Source organism: Protopterus annectens, chromosome 10.part0, assembly GCF_019279795.1.
Source record: "Protopterus annectens isolate FY-2018-M chromosome 10.part0, PAN1.0, whole genome shotgun sequence".
NCBI lineage: Eukaryota > Metazoa > Chordata > Ceratodontiformes > Protopteridae > Protopterus > Protopterus annectens.
This window is the reverse complement of record NC_056744.1, coordinates 1,414,310,303-1,414,329,524: the sequence shown is the minus strand read 5'-3', so window position 1 is coordinate 1,414,329,524 and position 19,222 is coordinate 1,414,310,303. Positions and strand designations below refer to the sequence as shown.

General features: G+C 38.1%; 1 protein-coding gene across 1 annotated transcript in view; it reads right to left on the bottom strand.

Moving 5' to 3' along the window:
• The window catches only part of LOC122814291, a 344,228-nt gene that overhangs the window by 169,658 nt on the left and 155,348 nt on the right, over nucleotides 1-19,222 (bottom strand). The window contains exon 5 of the mRNA XM_044086879.1: nucleotides 5,616-5,720. Within this exon, the coding sequence (XP_043942814.1) occupies nucleotides 5,616-5,720 (105 nt within the window). The remainder of the gene's footprint in view (nucleotides 1-5,615; nucleotides 5,721-19,222) is intronic.

Sequence of the window (19,222 nt, the reverse complement as noted above, 5' to 3'; positions counted from 1 at the left end):
AGACTGGAATTTTAATTTGTCAGGATAACTGACTTCTAGTGGTTCCCTTAGTAAACAGCTTGATAGCCTCCATGGACTACCTTTTATTTGTGTTTCAGTCTTTAGGAAAAACAGTGAACACTGCAAAGTCCAAGTTAATGACCATACAATCCATCACATTCATCCTGTGCAGCACAGAATGTATGGCTGTGCTTTTCTCCCATGGAACAGAATCCAACTTGATATACTCAGTAGTCTTAAATATTCTGGAAAATGAAAAGTTGACAGCAGCACTATGTCTTAATGTGCTGGACTTCTTGGCAACTTCCATTTTGTGGTCCCATTTGTATGGTTTTACATGAGAGTATTACAGTGGACACTCAGGGTACAATGGAATCAATTGTTGGATCCTGTAATCTTCCCTGTCAAACTATCCAAGAGATGAAAGTATCACCTTATATGGTGGATTCATGAGTCCATCATGTCTTTTGCAGATACTTTAAGCTCCTACATCATCTGTTCTGGTCAGCACCGATGCTTCTGCTTTAGGATTGGGGGAACTGCCTGCAACAGACCATACAGGGGACATAGACACAGGTCAAAGATACCCTACGTGTCAGTATTATGGAAATGAGGACATTCCTGTAATTTCAAGCATTCCAAGACTCACTCCCCAAAGTGCAATCACCATCTGCACTGACAACATAGTGGCAGTATGGTACTTGAACAACCCATTTCTATTTCATGTGCTAGGAGACCATGAGAGATTGGGAGCAGCCCTTTGCTTACATTCACTTTCTCACAGCCAAACATTTCCTGGGATAAGCCAATTTGTTAATGAGCAGGCTCAGCTGTTCCCTGTTAAACCTCATGAAGGGTCTTTTGGGCAAGATGTAGCTGTAACTATATTCTAGTGTTAGGAGAAGCCTTGTTGTTATCTGTTTGTATCCCCGACCAGTTCCAAATGCAGTAACATATTTTCTGCTATCCATCCACTCAGAGATACTTCCAGAGATACACTCATACAGAAATGGCTTTATACTTTTCTTCATTAGCCCTTATTCAAGAGTTTCTGGAGTAAGTAAAAATGCATCAGGTCAAGGTAATTGTGACAAGTCACATTTTTGACCCATAAAGTATATTTTTCCCTGGGCTGACTTTCTTTATGAGCTCCTCCATATACAGTTATCCAGGAAAGTGACAAATCATCCATCCAGTAAGTGCCACTTAGACCTTTACTCTCTGTGACTAACCATATAATTTCTCCAGCTCTCAGGATGGTCAGGGACCCTTCATACTAAGACAGAGTATTCCGGATACTCACTTCTTTTTATAGATCCAGTATGAGAAAAGCATTTAAGAATGTGGACTCACTTTTCATTTTGAGTATAGCCTTGGGGTTACATGCTTTTACAACAATAGTTCATCCTGTTTTGGAATTTTTAACTCTGGTTTGAGCTACTCTTTAGTCAAGGTCCATATCTTGGCATTTTCAGATCTGTAACAAGAAGCCAACTCTTCATGTCTGGCATCTTTAGAAATCTGTAAACCTTTCTCAAAGGTACCTTTTTCTATATCCTCCAGTTACAGATTCCATCCCTCCATGGGGTGCAGACTTTGTACTAGCTGCTACTGCCAAACTCAGATTTGTTTCTTACAACACATACTTGTTGCTGCCTATCACTTCCACCAGAAGAATTTCTTCAAGGCATTGGCGCATTCTTATGAAAAAAGAACCAAAGTATTACTCTTCTTTAAAGGAAAAGTATTATTTTTTTGTGATTTTTAGATCTAGTTCCCTGAAAGATATCTGGCTATGCAAAGCAAAATGAAAACATGTTTATCGAGGGATCTTGACCCAAAAATAAGCTGTAGCAGTAGAGAGATAGCTTTCTTTGCAAATTGACAGAGTGCAGCTTTTACAAAATAGTTAGCTTTAATTGAACTTACTCTTAAAACTCAGCTATCAATATATAATACTGATGTGATTTTAGACGTGTTTCTGCATATGTGATTTTTTCATTCCCTGTATATGTTGAGAAAAAAAAGTATATATTTTCTCATTGAAATTAAAATGCAGCTGCTCTTTTGTCTTCTAGCACTTTTTCAATTAATGTTTTATAGGTAATTACACCAGTGACAGTCCCTGAAAGTATCATGAATAAACATTGAACCATTCTGGAGATATAGGGTTTTAAATGCAAAGAACAAAAAAAATATCCCAAAACAGGAAGTATTTGGGGGTTAGACCTGAAAATACTAAGCAGTTAATGGGTTAAGACTCTGGCTTGATTGTGAACTTGTCTGTTTTGTGAAGGTGCAGGAGGAGATGAAGGAGGGCTGGATTTTTAACAACAATGAATGATAGGAATTAATTGCCACGCAAGGGTCTGTGAGAATACAGGAACAGGTTTAAGCCTGCCTTGCTAAACTGAGGGTCTTTAATCTGCTAAATATGTTAGTTAGGAGCCTCTGAGGTCTTAACAGCTTAGTGATATATTTGGCTGGCTATATATTAGAGTGGGTAGTATATTCTATAGTTATACAGGAATGATAACCTCTGTTTTTTTTTGTTGTTGTTGTTTTTTCTGGATGAGGACAAAAGCACCTGCTTAAGTCTGTTTGTGATACTCTGTTGAGTTGTAGTGACATGATATCAGATGCTAAATGAGCAGCAACTCCCAGCTTGCAGTTTTTGGTAGATTTAGTTGCATATTTGGGTACATATGTCTTGTGCACAACTGTCTGTAGGGCATCAGATGGGACTACTAATTGTTTAATACAGCCACATTCTAATTTACATCAGCCCTGAATTACTTAAGTCTTTGTGAACCAGCAAAAATGTTAAGGTTTATGTGTTGGTTCATATCTGAGCGCAGCACAGCTAAAATGTTTGGTTCAAAAGTAACGCCAACTCATAAAAGGGAGTCCTAGCTTTCCTGACTAATTTGCTAAAATGTTACAGTTGTGTGGGTATGTAGCATATGTAAATCTTATCACTTTTAAGGGGACATACCTTTATATTTTTGCTACTTTCTCTCTTGCCAAATACATCTGGTAATTATAGGCTATTACCTCTATATCTTCCTAATTAATACAGACTACAAAACAGAAAAACAGTTGGAAGGTAACATAATATTACTTAACTCTTTTAGGACAGTCTGGAATCTTTTTTATTTTTATTTTTGATTGCTTTTAGCTTTGGCATAGATTGTGTCCTTTTCCCATTCTTTCAGTAAATATTATTAGGCTGTGAGTAATTATGCAAGTAACATTAGTGAGAAGATTACTGCCAGTCTGTTTGTCCTTTACAGAATTGCCCTGGAAGCATTAATACTCTACAGACTGCATTCTTGACAAACACAGTACTGCATACTCTGCTATTGGCATGCTTCTTTTTTCAATTTTTACTTATTTTTGGGGATTGAATTTTCCTTTTACTTAACTGTCAGACATATGAAGAATAGTAATACAAATTAACTTTATTTTGAAGAATCCTAAATTGCTGGAAATGGGGGCAACTTGATTTGGGATTTACAATGCCTTATGCGGTTTCATATTCCCTGGATGTGAGGGTGCAATTGACTTTGATCCCATTACTGTGCTTTAAGCAAGCAATAGTGCCCAACAGGGTATGTGTTATTGTGGAAATAATGCCCGCCCAGGCTACACCCCTGGAAGGGTGTTATTTTCACAATAACACACACCCTGGAGGGTACAATTGTGCTTAGAGAATGGGCTGTCTGCAAAATTGTTGTGTTTTACTTATTTTTTTTATTGCTTTTTTTATATATTTTTGATGTAAAATAATTCCTAAGCTTAATGTTTCAAACTTGCTGTAATATACGTTAATGGTGTTGGAAGAAGCATTTTATATCCAAAATATAACAGTTTAGAAAAATATCTAGGTATTTACTTTATTATTTTGGTTCTTTACTCCTAAAACGTCTGGTTTGTCACCTGTCATCGGAGACTGATGTCACTAAATGATGACATACATTTGAGTTTCAGAGATTTATTTCCTTCAGAAAATGCATGCTATCACAAATCCTATTATTCAAGCAAGTCTGTAGTTTTATAAGAGCAGTAATTAAATTCTGTTCATATTTTTGAGCCTTTGTTCCCTCTTTATTTTAGGCTTTATTCAGATTTCTTCAGCTGAAAAGTTGAGAGGTATACAAACCGCTTTACTGCTGCTGCTGCCACTGGCCAGTCTCACTCAGTCTGACACACACACACACACACACACACACACACACACACACACACACACACACACACACACACCTCTGCTTTAGAAAATGCATGCAAACACCAATCATAATATTCATGCAGCGTGAATTTATAACAGCAACATTTAAAATATTTTCCTATTTAGCGCCTTTCTCTCCCTTTTATTTTAGGTTTATGCATTATATTTCTCAATCTCTTACCACAAGAAATCTGGACAAAGCCAAAAATAATGGCGGGGTTGAAGTACCCAAAAATAGGGACGGAGTTTAAATATTGCTCTTATAAACTTAAAAACTTGCTAGAATAATAGGTTTTGTGTTACCATACATTTTCTGGAGTATATGAAGTCTGAAACTGAAATGTGTGTCATTATCTAGTGACTTCAGTCCTCAGTCATTTGACAGAAAACCATGACTTTTATTAGGAACAGAATGAAAATATGAGGCAAAAATCTGTAAATTCTACAAAAATCTGGATTGTTGAGAGGTATCCAGATATGATAAACTAAGAGGTCGAGAATTACACAAATCCCTTTTACTGCTGCTGCCAGGGATCGCTCTCACTCTTCACTCTCTCTCTCTCTGTCTCACACACACACACACACACACACACACACACACACACACACACACACACGCACACTCCTGCTTTCATGCACGCATTCACTCACACACAGACAGCAATATAAACATACTCATACACATACATACATACACACACACACTCTATTTCTGTTTCATTTATTTTTTTACACTCACTAAATAGCAAAAGCGCTGCTTAGCTAGTGTAAAATAGTAGTTCAAAAGGTCTCTCTCTCACACTCACATACACATACACTTTCACACACTTTTTTCCTTTACTTTTTATACTATTTTACACCCACTAAACAGCAAAAGAGCTGCTTAGCGAGCAAAAAATAATGGCAGGCATTCGTTTTTTTTTCGGTCCGAGCTTCACGGCAGCTTGATATACTGTAGTGAATTGTCGGACTCATTTCTCAGCAGGCATTATCTGTAGATTAACACCTGCTGGAGAAGATTTCTTCTCTCATCAGGATGAAATCTACAGGATGCCCATTCTCTAAAATTAAACAAATATGCATGTCAAGCCCAACCAAAGAAAGGTACTGAGACTACTGTTTGTGCGTTTTATATTTTCCTGACATTAAGCCATTTGTGCCAATACTGGCCAGGCAAGAAAGGCAACTGGTATTTTAGAAAAAACTACTGCAAATGGGATTTAGAAATAAGGCTATTGATAAGATTTCAGCCAGTTACATCTGATGAGGAAGCTCATTCTGGAAGGATACAAGTCCTGACCCAGGAAGGTTGGAGAAAATGATGACTGAGCTGCACAAACAGGCTGTTAATAAAACTGATGCCTTAAAGATTTAGCAATTATACCTTGCACGTCCAGTTTTGCTGTGTCATTTTTCCAGCCTGAGATATAGTGTGTGTGACGATTTTACCATCATCAGGAATCCATGGTCCACAAATTCCACCCTTTTTCTGAAACAAACAGAGCAATGATGTATGTTATTCAACTAGGAGAATACCATAATATATGTATATCCATTTATTTAAGCTTTCTGAATTTCAATTCATTACATAAGAATACTGTGCAGTATCAACCCAGGATACCTATCAAGTGTTCCTGACTTTCAGGGATGTCTCCTATTTTGACACAAATTTTAGGTCTGTGTTTCTTAATCACTCCTAAAACTGATGACTTTTGGAGGAAAAAATGGTGAATTACCCTAATAACTAGTGACGATAATTAAAATTACAGACGACTTCTACTTCAGAAAATGCATATTACTTCACTTCTCTTATTATGTCAGTGTCTTAAGTTAATATTACTAATAGTTTAAAAGTGTCCCTGATTATTTCTGGATTTGTCCCTGATTGTGGTGAGATTTGTCCCTGATTGACTGGGAGCCATGGCAGAGAGTAGCTATATTGACTAGATCTTCCACTCTGCAGCATAATTTGTGACATGCAGGTGAAACAAAGAACAGCCATGCTGTGCACTACATTCCATGGTACTATTTCCAAAAGAAAGATATGTTGTTCAGGCACCTCTAGGGGAGATACTGAACTGCAGTTCAAGTAGTCATATGTCCAATGTTATACTGTTAGTCTGCGTTATTACACCGGAGTCCTCCCCTTTTCTTTACTTTCTCTAACAGAATATAATGAAAGACAAAACAAAATTTACCTAGATACAATATCTCGAGGACTGAGCACATAATTAGTAAAATATGTTAATACATACTTCTGAATCTCCAGTGAAACTTTCATTTTTTCCCCAAGTAAACTGTGATGTAATAGCATTGGCATTACTTATTGATTGACTTTAACTTGAAATGCTAAACAGAGGATGCCTGCAGGTTCAGCTATAGTTCTTAATATGTCTTACCCATGAGGGTATTAACCACAGTATTGTCTTATTATTTTATAGGTTATGATTCATCAGTGACATACACTGATGATCCTAAAAGAGGATAAAAACATGTTTTCCCATACTTATTTATGAGACAAGCAAACTTTCCTGAGTTCTGGCAGTTAATGCAGAAGATTAATACTATGAGTTGCTCACAAGATGTTGTTTGCAGTCCAGGGTTTGATTCCCTTAGCAGCCATTTGCCTACTTGGTGAATCAGATATGATACCGAACGTGTCATGAACCCAAACAGTACTCCTATAAAAAATTTACTTAAATCAGTGTAGTGTCCCTGTTTAACAAATATTTATTTATTTATGTATTTATTTTACATTTGTTGACCTGGCTAGTCTAACTGGATGCATGTCCATTTTCAGTAGAGGCCCGGGGAGATAAGCTCCGTGGAAACAAAAACAAAAACATCTCATATACAAAAACAAAATCTCATATACAAAAGTTCATATGTACAGTGCACGTTGCATGTACAGTACAGAGATAATCAGAGAGGTCAGACATTCATAACATAGTGCAAAAGAAATGCAGGTACATTACAAAAAATGCAGGTTAATACATAATATAAAAAAGAAGGTAGGTTATAATATAATATAATTATGTTAGTAAAAAAAAAATGTTGTCCCAATAATAGGTTTCAGGAAGATGCAAGTAACAGTATATAGTAGGACAAGGTTATGTTGTAATTTAAGGAAAATAGAACTTGATTAATGAGAAGAAGAGGGTAGGCAGAAGCAAGATTAGTAGAGCTAGTTGCTTAGTCAGGCTTAGTACTGGGGCATAACCAGTGTGTTCTGAGGAAGAGTTTTAGTTCCTGTTTGAAAAGTGATATAGAGGGAAGTGAGGAAAGGTCACTGGGAAGTAGGTTCCAGGATTTTCCAACAGTATTAGAGGAGAGAGAGTCCCCAGCCCTGTTGTTTGATTTTGAAATATCTACAAGATGTTTATGTGATGATCGTAAGGTCTTCAGATTGGTATAGGGGATGATGAGGGTAGATAGTACAGGAGTATTGGTAGGTTGGTAAAGAGTCTTATGGGCAATGGTCAGTTGGTGGAATTTAAGCTGATTTTGCAGTTCAAGCCATCCTAGCTGCTTTAGATTATAACAGTGGCGGGTTCTGAATGGGTTTCCTGTAGCAAATCTGGCTATGTTATTGTAGGAATTTTCCATTTTATTGAGGTTGTTTTTAGATAGATTTGTATATATGGTTGAGGCATAGAGGAGAGTAGAGATTACATGAGTGTGAGCAATAGTTATTCTAGCTGAAGGTGAAAGGAAGGGTGTGATCCTATAGAGAGAGCCTATTTTTCTTTTAACAGTTTTTAGAGTATTATTGATATGGATGTCGAAGTTGAGGTTGTTGTCTATGGTGATACCTAATAGTTTGGTTGTAGGTTCTGGGGATACGAGAGTACTGTTATTGGATGTTACTGTGAAATCTATTGGGGAGGACTTATGAGTAGGAGTAAAAAGGAGGAGTTTAGTTTTTTGGGGTTCAGGAGGAGACAGTGCTTTGTAAACCATAGTTTAACTGTGTTAAACACCTTTTGGGTAAGGGAGTGAAGTTCAGATTTGGATGTGGATGAGCATATAAGAGTGGAATCATCTGTGTATTGGATGCGTATAGCTTGGGGAATTGCTAGGTGAAGGTCATTGATAAATATAGAAGAAAGTAGGGGTCCTAATATGGACCCTTGAGGGACACCAAGGTTAACAGGCAGATGGGTAGATAGAATATTGTGCCAAAGCACAACCTGTTGTCTATTATCTAAGTAGGACTTGAACCATTTTATAGCAAGTTCATCTAGTGACAGGGATTTAAGGATATTTATAAGTATCTGGTGATTTACCATATCGAATGTCTTGGGCAGATCAATAAACAATGCAGAGGAAAGCATATTGTGGTTACAGTTTTTGTTAATACAGTGAGTGAAGGAAAGGAGGGCAGTAGTGGTGCTGTGGGAAGGTCTGAAACCAAGTTGACAGCTGGATAGTAAATTATTTTGGATTAGGTGGTCTAGCATTTGCCTGTGGATACATGTTTCCATGATCTTTGCCAAAGGAGAACGTAGGGCTATGGGACGGTAGTTAGAAAATTCAGTAGAGCTTCCACCTTTATGTGTAGGGGGATAATATGGGAGACTTCCCAGATTTTAGGGATGTGTCCTTCACTGATGGTTCTATTGATCAGGATGGAAATGGGATAGGCGATTGATTTGGCTGCCTTTTGTAGATATTCAGCAGGCAGTTGGTCTGCCGAAGGAGAGCCTGGCTTCAGTTTTTGGATTAGGGCAAGAATATGGGTTGTTGGGACTGGTTGGAAGAGAAATGGAGGAGGATGGGTAGAGTTAGATATAAGAAAGCTATTAGGTGATAACTGACTGGCAAGTGGGTTTGGTGTGATAGATTGACCTGGGTGTAGTAGTTGGTTAATACTTGCCCAGAACTTTTGTGGTTTATTATGGTGAGTCTGCTGGAATTGTAATATACATAAAAAGATCAGAGGAAATGGCAATAAGAAGTGTGCAGCACATACAAGTTATTTCAAAAGCTGTCATTGACTGAACTTTAAATTCTGTGAGAAGTGGAGAGTATTTGATAGAGGCAAATCATCAGTAGAAAACTCATTAATCACTGGAACAATTTAGGGTTCAGTGCTAGAAGCAGTCCTGTTTATATATTTGCATTACACGCAACAGTGAGGCAAGACAGCTACATAGCGGTTTGTTACAATGCTTAGAATGGCCTTCTTTCATTTTTCTTTGCATATGTTCGTAAGTAGAAAGCTATTTGTTATATTAATTAAGGTTCCATTGGGCTCGTGCAGAAAATTGTAATTTTAGGAGGCAAGAGGTCACTTTTCCTTATATCTTAAAGCAAGTATTTTTATGTCAATGATCTGCAGAAACTGTAACACTCAATTATTCTTCTTCTTCTTTCCGCTTTTCCCGGTTAGGAGTCGCCACAGCAGATCACCTGTCCGCTCATGATTGGCAGTGGAGTTTTACAGTGTTGAGTTGCCAGCCCGGCGCCCAGCCTTCCACAGAAGGCACACACACACAAGCACTCACACCTAGGGCCAATTTAGAGTGTCCAATCCACCTGCAGCATGTCTTTGGGATGTGGGAGGAAACTGGAGCACCCGGAGGAAACCCACGCGACCACAGGGAGGACATGCAGACTCCGCACAGAAGGCACCCCAGCCAAGGATCCTCTTGCTGTGAGGTGACAATGCTAACCACTGCACCACTGTGGCCGCCCCAGAAATTGTGATAAATAATGATGTCATGTTTCATGATTTTCCATTACAGACCCATATACTACCAGTATGAACATTTCCTTGACATAATATAGCTACAGATAAAGGGGAGCTGAGCAATACTTTCATGATATATGGATAACTGAAGAATGAAAAAATAATAATCTCAAATCCTAGTGGTACACAAAACACTTCTGAAATCTTTGGTCTCCTCCAATTGGACAGAGTACTGGACACATCTATAAAGTATTCAGGTCTCCAGACACATCTCAATATGAAGAAGTAGCGTTTTAAATCCAAGGCTCCCCTGGAGCATGAGTCACAGACACCAATTGCTGACCCTGTAGATAAACCTCATTTCTACCCATTGTCTTGTTCTTTCAGTCACTATCCATAGTTCATGGTCATAAGTAAGGAAAGGAGTGCTGAGTGATTGCTAACCAACAGTTTTGTCTCTACTTTACCACCCAACCCTAGGTGAGTACATGCACATCTGCAGCCACTACCCAAAACTGCCTGACAATCTCATGCTGCTTGGTAACGTCACTCAGCAATAAGCCTGCAAGATATTTAAACACCTCAAAAGCAGCTGCACTCCCCTCCAGACAGGCATGAAGCAAGACCTCATCGCTTCTGTGTGATAGTCTCTTGGCTTTAGCCTTAGAGGTTCTGATTATCAGCTTGACACCTTTGGATTCATCCGTGTGTCACTTACATATTTGTATAAGGAAATATATGATATTTGGCTGAATGCCCATTTGGTTACATTCCAGATAATTGAAAACAAATAATTAAAAGCCCATTTAGTTAAATGCTATTTCATCAAATTCCAGTTGTTTGAAATATCATACAGTAAAAAGTACCCTAGGCAAGAGGTTTTAAGAAGATGTTTTTAAGCACTCCTGCACCTGCCATGTTGGAGGCCCCCTATTACTTAAATACATTAATTCCATTGTTGCATAATCGTGGGTAAAAAAGAGAACACTATACACAGGGAACCATAGGTGACACATCAAATTTCATACATATTTCTACTCTGCTGTTATAGAAACGTGTAGCTATGTCATATTTGTCTAAAAAGGCTTTTAACCAAATGGACAGTCAGCTAAATTGACTTTCAGTCAATTAGATTCAATCACTTAGAATTCAACCAAATGCATCCTCATTATAAGGTCAAGATTAAATGAGGCTAAAATGACATCTGCAAAGCAAAGAGATGCCATCCAGAGGTTCTCAAACTAGATGCTGTCTCATCCTCTGCTGAATCGTAATGTCCATGGCAATTACAAACAGGAGTAGTTATAAGATGTAAACAGTGAGTAGCCTACCCCTTACCCTGAATGAATTTAATTTAATGCCAAGAATGAATATGCAACTCATTCTGCATTCAATAAGGAGCCAGATAGTACACAGTAGAAACACTTTTTCACAATTCTCTTACAAGACTTACCAGAGGGCATGCCACAATGCCAGGGCACATAATTGTAAGCTTTCTCCTTTTCCACAAAAAAACAGCATCAAATGAATTTGTGACCTTAGACATAGCAACAAACCAAGAACCAACACAGGAACAAACAAGCCAGCCACACCAAGGATACGATAGACCAGTTTAATGCACACAGTTAAGTGCTTTCATCAAAGTAGATCCAAAAGACTTCTTCAGAACAAAGTAACACAATCCTCTACAACATTTAAATATCCCTCCCTAAAGTCACATGTTCAAATTAGCCAGTAAAAAACACTAAGCCATAAAATATAAAAAGACCGCAACTTTAAAACACTTAAAATGGAAATGCTTTCATTAAGGCCAGGAAAAGCATGTGCATTGAGCTTAATTTCCCACTTCAATTCCTTTAGTTCTAGTACATCATTCCAGCGACCCCCCCCCCCGATGTCCCTGGTAACATGCTGAATGGCTACAAACCCAAATTCATGGTTAGGGTTCTCGGATACATGTTTTGCCAAGGCATTGTTCATGTTATCCTTCCTAATGTCAAGAGAGTGTTCATAAACACGTTCCTTGAACTTCCGCTTTGTCTTTCCAACATAAAAACAGTTACAGTTTTTATGCAGGGCAAGATAAACAATGTCCTTGGTGTTACAATTACTAAAAAATGCATATGAATCACCATTCCATTTACATAAACTTTGAGTTCAATCAAATACCTGCAGTGGTTACAAAACCCACATTTGTGGGTACCTTTCCTCCTACCAGCGACAAAGTTGTTGTCCTGAGGGGGTTGCTTCCAGAATTTCTTTGAAACATCTTCCTCTTTTGTAAACCATCCTCACCCCCTCTTTATGTATCCCTTGTAACTCCCTGTATACTGAAAAAATGTACCAGTATGTATTCAAAGTTTTATACATTTGTGGACACTCAGAGGTGTATGTGGTAATGAAAGATACATAAGGGGAATTATTTACCATTGCATTAGTCACCCTCAAAAAAACATATGTACTAGTCTCTTGGTCAGACAATAATGGAGTATAAAACCCCCTAACTCTTTTGTTTTGTACCTCAGAATAAACTGCCTCTACCAGAGCCTTTGGATACCCTCTAGATAAAAACATGTCAGAAAGTGTGTTAGCTTCCCTTAAAAAAGTGTCATCCTCAGAAGTCATCCTGGTAAGGCGAGCAAACTGAGCCTTTACCAAGCCTTTCTTCTGATGTAATGGATGGCAGTTATCAAAGTGCAAGTAACAGTTCGAAAAAGTAGGTTTTCTATAAATTTGGCTTACAAATTTTTTCCTCACAATGTCCTTAGAAAGATGGACATCTAAGTAACAAATGTCATTTTTACCCCATGTGGCACTAAACGTCAAAATGATGGTGGTTTGGTTAAGATACTCAATGAAGTGTTGTAGTTTAACCTCAGATTCCTTCCAAAAAATAACAATGTCATCCAGAAACCTGATGCCAAAGTCATGGCCTCAAGCTAAACACAAAAAAAAATCAGCATACTGTTCAGCAAAAACACAGCCCCTACTGATTACCACATAAGTGGAAACCCCCTAAGCACACAACCTGTGTTGAGAGACCTGGGTATACAAGTTGACAATAATCTCACATTCGACCATCATGTAGCGGCAGTGGTCAGAAAAGCCTTTTACATGGTTCATCTCATAAGTAAAGGGATTGCATCTAGAAAAAAGGAGGTTATTACCTCTCTATACTCCTCCCTCATTAGACCAATAATTGAGTATAATGCCCTGTTTGGTATGTACCTCTCCAAACATTTGTGCCAACTGAAAAGGCCACAGAAATACCTAACAAAGAGAATTCATGGCCTCAAACACCTGTCCTGTGTGGATAGGCTGAAATCACTATTGCTCTACTCGGTATGGTACAGATTGTTCAGAGGTGATCTGTGTTTCGCCTGCAAGGCAATATTGGACCCTGCCCTACTAGAGCTACCCCATATCCTTAAGTCTAACTTCTCATGCATTACCCGCTCAAAAGGCCTAACTCTAATGTGCAACATCAACAAAACCTGCTGGAGAGACAGGTTTGCTTCCCAAGGCTGCCCCGTCTCTGGAATAGACTTCCCATACATGTCAAACAAAGTACGTTGCTGACCCTCTTCAAGCGCAACCTTGATGAGTGGATGGGAAACCATATATTTGTCCCAGGGGTTCTACCTCTGTCCCTCATTGACAGGGGTTACAGGTGCTGACTGAGGTTTCTTTTTGGGGATAAACTCTTGGCTATGCTTGTAAAGGCCCAGGGCCATTAGCCTAGTAACCTCCTTTAATCCTATGATCCTATGACAGTTAGGGAGTCATTGTCATTTATTCTGTTGTGAGAGAGTTAAACATCTTTCCCTCTTTTTGAAAGGTCACAGAATACTTAGAGGTGATTTAATTTTAATTCACAAATTCCTGTTTGGTGAAACTTGGGCAGCAACACTGGTTATCGAGTTTATAATTCACAGTGTCAACATAAGGAAGAAACATTTTATGTCAAGTTTACTCACTGTCAGCTCTACACTGAAAACTGCATCCCAATCAACAATCAGACAAACTCTTAAATGGACTGTATAGGCCCTGAGTATGTATACAGTGTCATTAAATAACTGAACATCAAAACGTGCAGAGCAAACATGCCTACGCAGCTCCAGATATAGCTGTTATTATGGACAAGTAAAGGAAGGGTGATGGACACTATGCAACAGGCAAGCACTTCAAATACCTACTGGACCATGTTAAAAGCAAGAGATATAACTTCTGGAGACATTCATGAAGGCTTTATATTCAATGTTTAACATCTATGAATGCATACATATCTCTTATACTGAAAAAGTTTTCTCTAGTTTTATATGAATGTAGTCTAATTATCAAATGTATGTAAAATTGTTAATGTATGTTATTTAATGACTGTTCATGTATATTACTGAATGTCTGTTTAAAAATATTTGTAATATGTTGGAACATTTCTCCAGAGACCTCTGCTGAAAATGTGTTTTTTGGCTAAACCCAGTCAGACAAAACAAAAGCAAAATAAGGCAAAAAGAATAAAAATAAAAAATGAAAATGGAAGGATTGGCAGTTTAGTGGAGTGGGCAGTCACCTGTCAATCACAAGGCTTGTGGTGTATCCTTGGCAGAATACTGGGACATACATATTCAGCAGCTACACAGCACATTGGCAATGATTCATCCGTCTTACAGCTGAACGGGATACTTTCAGTGTTGCTTTTGGTCACCTTGACTATGGCAGTCACGCAGGACTCTAGCACGATTCTTCATTCTGATGAAGTATTTCAATTATTTTGGATGAAAGCTCTCAATCACTTTGATTAAAGTAATATATTCTTTATCTGGTGTTTTTGGCCAACTGTTCATTTCTATTTTTACTGGCTGCTCTGGTTTACCAATGGCTCTAAGATTACTATTCTCTGGCACCCAGCAAGATTCTTGAGTAATGCATATTTTTCTTATGGCCTTGCCCTGATATGTACAGCTATTATAGAATATTTTTCCCCTTTTTTGAATAATGTCATTGTATAATGTAAGCTTGATTCTTTGTTTGCCTTTTATACACAAATCAGGAGAAACAATATAGCGACATACTATACATATAACGACTCATATATGTTACAATGTAGTCATAATATACCACTATAGTTCTCCAGGGGCTGTGATTTTACCTGTGGTATTATGACTTAAGCAAGCAATAATGCCTGACAGGGTGTGTATTAATGTGTAATTAATGACCCCCCCCAGGGGTGTTATGAGGCCCAATGCCGCAAGCGGAGGGCCTCTAATCCCCTGGAAGGGTGTTAATTACATATAACACCACTCCGGAGGGCATTATTGCACTTAGAGAATGGGCTTTCTGTAAAATGGTTGTGTTTTACTTGCTTATTTATTTTTTTAAGTACTATATTATTTTTTTATATATTTTTAATGTAAAATAGTTTCTCCGCCTACTGTTTCAGACTTGCTGTAATATATGCTAATGGTGTTAGAGGAAGCAATTTACATCAAACATATATAAAAAAATAATATAGTGCTTAAAAAATAATAAGTAAGTGAAACACAACAATTTTACATACAGTCACATATACACACACACACAGTCTCTGCTGCTTTCATACACACATTCACTCACACAAGATCGGTCTCATCCTCTTTCTCAATCTCTCACAGTCTCCAGCTCCTTTCATACACACATTCAGTCTCACTCTCTCTCTCTTTCACACACGGTCTCCTCTGCTTACATACATGCATTCACTCACACATCACTCTCACACACAAAACACACACACACACACACACACACACACACACACACACACACACACACACACACACACACACACACACCTTTTTATTGTCTTCTTTCTTTTTTTAGATTTTACACTCGCCAAACAGCAAAAGCGCTGCTTAGTGAATGTAAAATAATGGTGGCCATTCTGTTTTCTCAATCCAAGCTCCTGGCAGCTTGATATGCTCCCATGAAGTGACAGACTCATTTTTCAGCAGGCATTACTTGTATGTTAATACCCTGCTGGAGAATGCTCTTTCTCCAGTCAGGGTACTGATGTACAGTAAGCCCATTGTCTAAGTACTTTTAATAGACAGGACAATCACATTTAAGGATCATAAAAGTACTTGTACTTTATAGGTTTATAGAATTATTTCTAAACTTAATTGTGTTATTAATAGATGTTCCATGAGTGTCACTGCGTAGCGGCAGCAGCCATCATTTCTGTTGTTTCAGCAGCCACACTAATCTCTGCAGTTACTAAACTCATTGGTGCCATATACTATTGTATTGTCTTCTGTGTGAAGTTCAGTGTACTTCAACAAGAGGTGAAATTTGCTCACATATAACAGATCTTGGCTATTTAATGGCATTTTCTTTTGAATAGAGAATTTTTGAATTAAGTACATTCTAGAAATACAGCAAAATTTTGGAGTGCTGCATTGCATTGCATGACACTCTATCAGTGATAAAACATTCTGTAATTTGAAAATGAAGGAAGCACACCTAAACTAAAGAAAACCAAACTGAAAACCGCAATATGTGGACTGCAATGTCGCATAAAGAGAAATGACATCTATGTAGTATAATTACTTGGGTAATAGCAGATCCAAAGAATCCAAACAGATTTTAGAAGTGTATAAAAGTATTCATGTATGAAATACCCATGGATGATTATGATTAAGAATCCCCTCCTGTCTTGTAAAACACAGGTACACAAGTCTCTGCCACAGAAACATAATCAATACGTAAACACGTCTCACTCATTCACCTTCATTTTGGTAAGTTAACAAAATAAAACAAACTTTAGAATTAAATAATTCAATATATAAAGAATAAAGTAATCTGGATAAGGATATGTATAACATAATACAAATGCATACAAATGAGTGAAAATGACTCTGTGGCAGGGATTCATAAGAACAAAATTCACTGCATATGACAATCTGTACTACATAACACAAATCCACCATGGACTTTATAGTGTAATGCTCGCTGTTAATGAAGTGAATAAAGTAGCGATTGTACTGCCATGCCCCACAGAGAGGAACATATAATAAGGTTGATGTGGGAGAGTGCTATACAAGCAGAACTTTCCTCCATACTAAAGTTCAAATGCCACTTTAGATAAACAAGCTCACAGGAATCTTTGGTCAGTAGCAGGGGAAAGGACACTGTTCATAATATCGTAAAGAACTGACATAAGGCAGACTGACTTGCCAATTACTTCCCTATCTATGGGAGGCCTTCAGAGTTTCCCCCACTGGGCTGTTTCCAAAAAAGAAACCATGTGAATACTATCGTATTGATCAGCTTGCATTTCTGGAGAGATCATCAATCAATGATTTAATTGACAAGGAACTAGCTCAAGTTCTTTACCCTTCATTATTAGATGACACTACTTTGCTGGTCAAGAAATTCTTTGACCCATGGTTGGGGAAATTAGACATTCAACTGGCCTTTCCTTTAATACCAGTTCAGGAGTGGCCTCTGCTAGGGTTCCACTTCCAGGGAAAGTGCTATAAAAGTATTTCAGTGGGTTGCTCTGCAGCTTATGCTATGTATGAGGATTTCAGCACAGCTCTCCATTTGTGTTGGCAGGTAAATGACAGAACCAGATGATGATTGGGGAAAGGACAGAGAGGGTCTTGGAAAGGATACCAAATTTCATAACGTTATGTAAGAAATTAGGGGTGCTTTTAATAGGACACAAGACAGGGCCCGTCAAAGAAGATCAAATTCTGGGGCATTGGCATTGACACTATTACTTCAGCTTTCAAGCTATCAGATGACGAACTCAGTTCATGTGAAGGTAATGATTGAGGAACTTTCATCAGTCAACAAAACTCGCATTTGCAGAATTATTGAGCTCCATGGGATCCTCAATTTCACAGGCAGGGCAGTCTCCCCAGTCAGGACATTTTTATCTGTTCTGAATTTGCTAAATGGGGACAAACAATACATTACTGGGTCAAGGTCATGACCAAGATCAAAAGATTCCCTTTGCTTGTGGAATGTCTTCTTGGCGATTTTAAATGATCGTCTTTCCTGGCAGTCATGTCAGCTGCCTCTGATGCCCTGCAGTTATTTTGGGCAGCATAGCCATCATCTTTCATCTTGGCAAGATCCCAGAGAGACATCACATTACTAGAAATATCCCTAATCTATGCTGCCGTTTCAGTGTGGCAAGATCATTTTAGAAACAGGAATGTAATTTTTTTTTCTCAGATAACCGGTTTGTTATTGTAACAGCTCTTTAAAACAGTTTGTCACATTCTCATTGGGTATGATAAATATTGAGACTACTTGTGCTTTTAAGTCTGCAGATTAATCTCTCTTTAGCTAAGCACAACCCAGGCAACCACAATGCCATTGCTGACAGCCTATCTCATTTACAGTTTTTCAGGTTTCAAGAAATGGCCCAAGAAACATGTCAACACCCAACCTTGATCCCAGAATGAGTGTAGCTAATTGGTCCAGACTTACTTTACAGATAGATGCCAGATCTTGGCTCCTAATACTAGGATGGCTTATTCTTCAGCAGATTAGACTTTCAAAAACATTTACTTTTGCCTACCTCCTGAAGACAGGAAGTGGTCAGTTATTTCTATTAATATGGTGTATTTTACAGAGGGGGGAACAGCCAGCACCTTGAGCTTACATCTGCAAGCTCTAGCATAGGTGGACAAATTACTAGTTTTGTCTGACCTGGCTTCTTACTGGTTGGTGGTCAGGATGGTTAACGCATGGGCCAACATTAAAGGGTGCAGAGCAAACTCCAGGAAACCAGCAAGCATATATGTGTTAACTACCCTGATATTACGGGGCTGACAAATAACTGTTGATTACTGTACATTTGTATTCTGGTCAATACTGTTTTCATGGTTGGACACGTGTGTGTTTAGAATCAGTGAACTACTATGTCAATTCTTCTGGGTACTCATGATAGCTTCCAAAGACCAGATCAGTGTTTGGATCAAGAAGTCAAATGCTCATCAATTCATCTGTGGGCAATGCATATATTTGGGGAGGTCTAGTGATTATTTAACCTGCACAAATCATTGGGAAGAAGCATTGTTTCATCTGGTTTTAACAGTCTTACCTAAAACAATATTCACTCTACCAACAGGACTCGGGATATTTCACAACAAAGTTAATAACATGATTGCTAAAGCTTTGCTAAGTCAGGGAGTTTCAAAAGAGGTCTTTTCCTTCCATTCTTTTACAATTGGGAAGGTATCACACTTACAAGTATTGAGATTGGCAGATGGTCTTCCAGTGCTTTTCTGTCTTATATTAAATGTTAACTG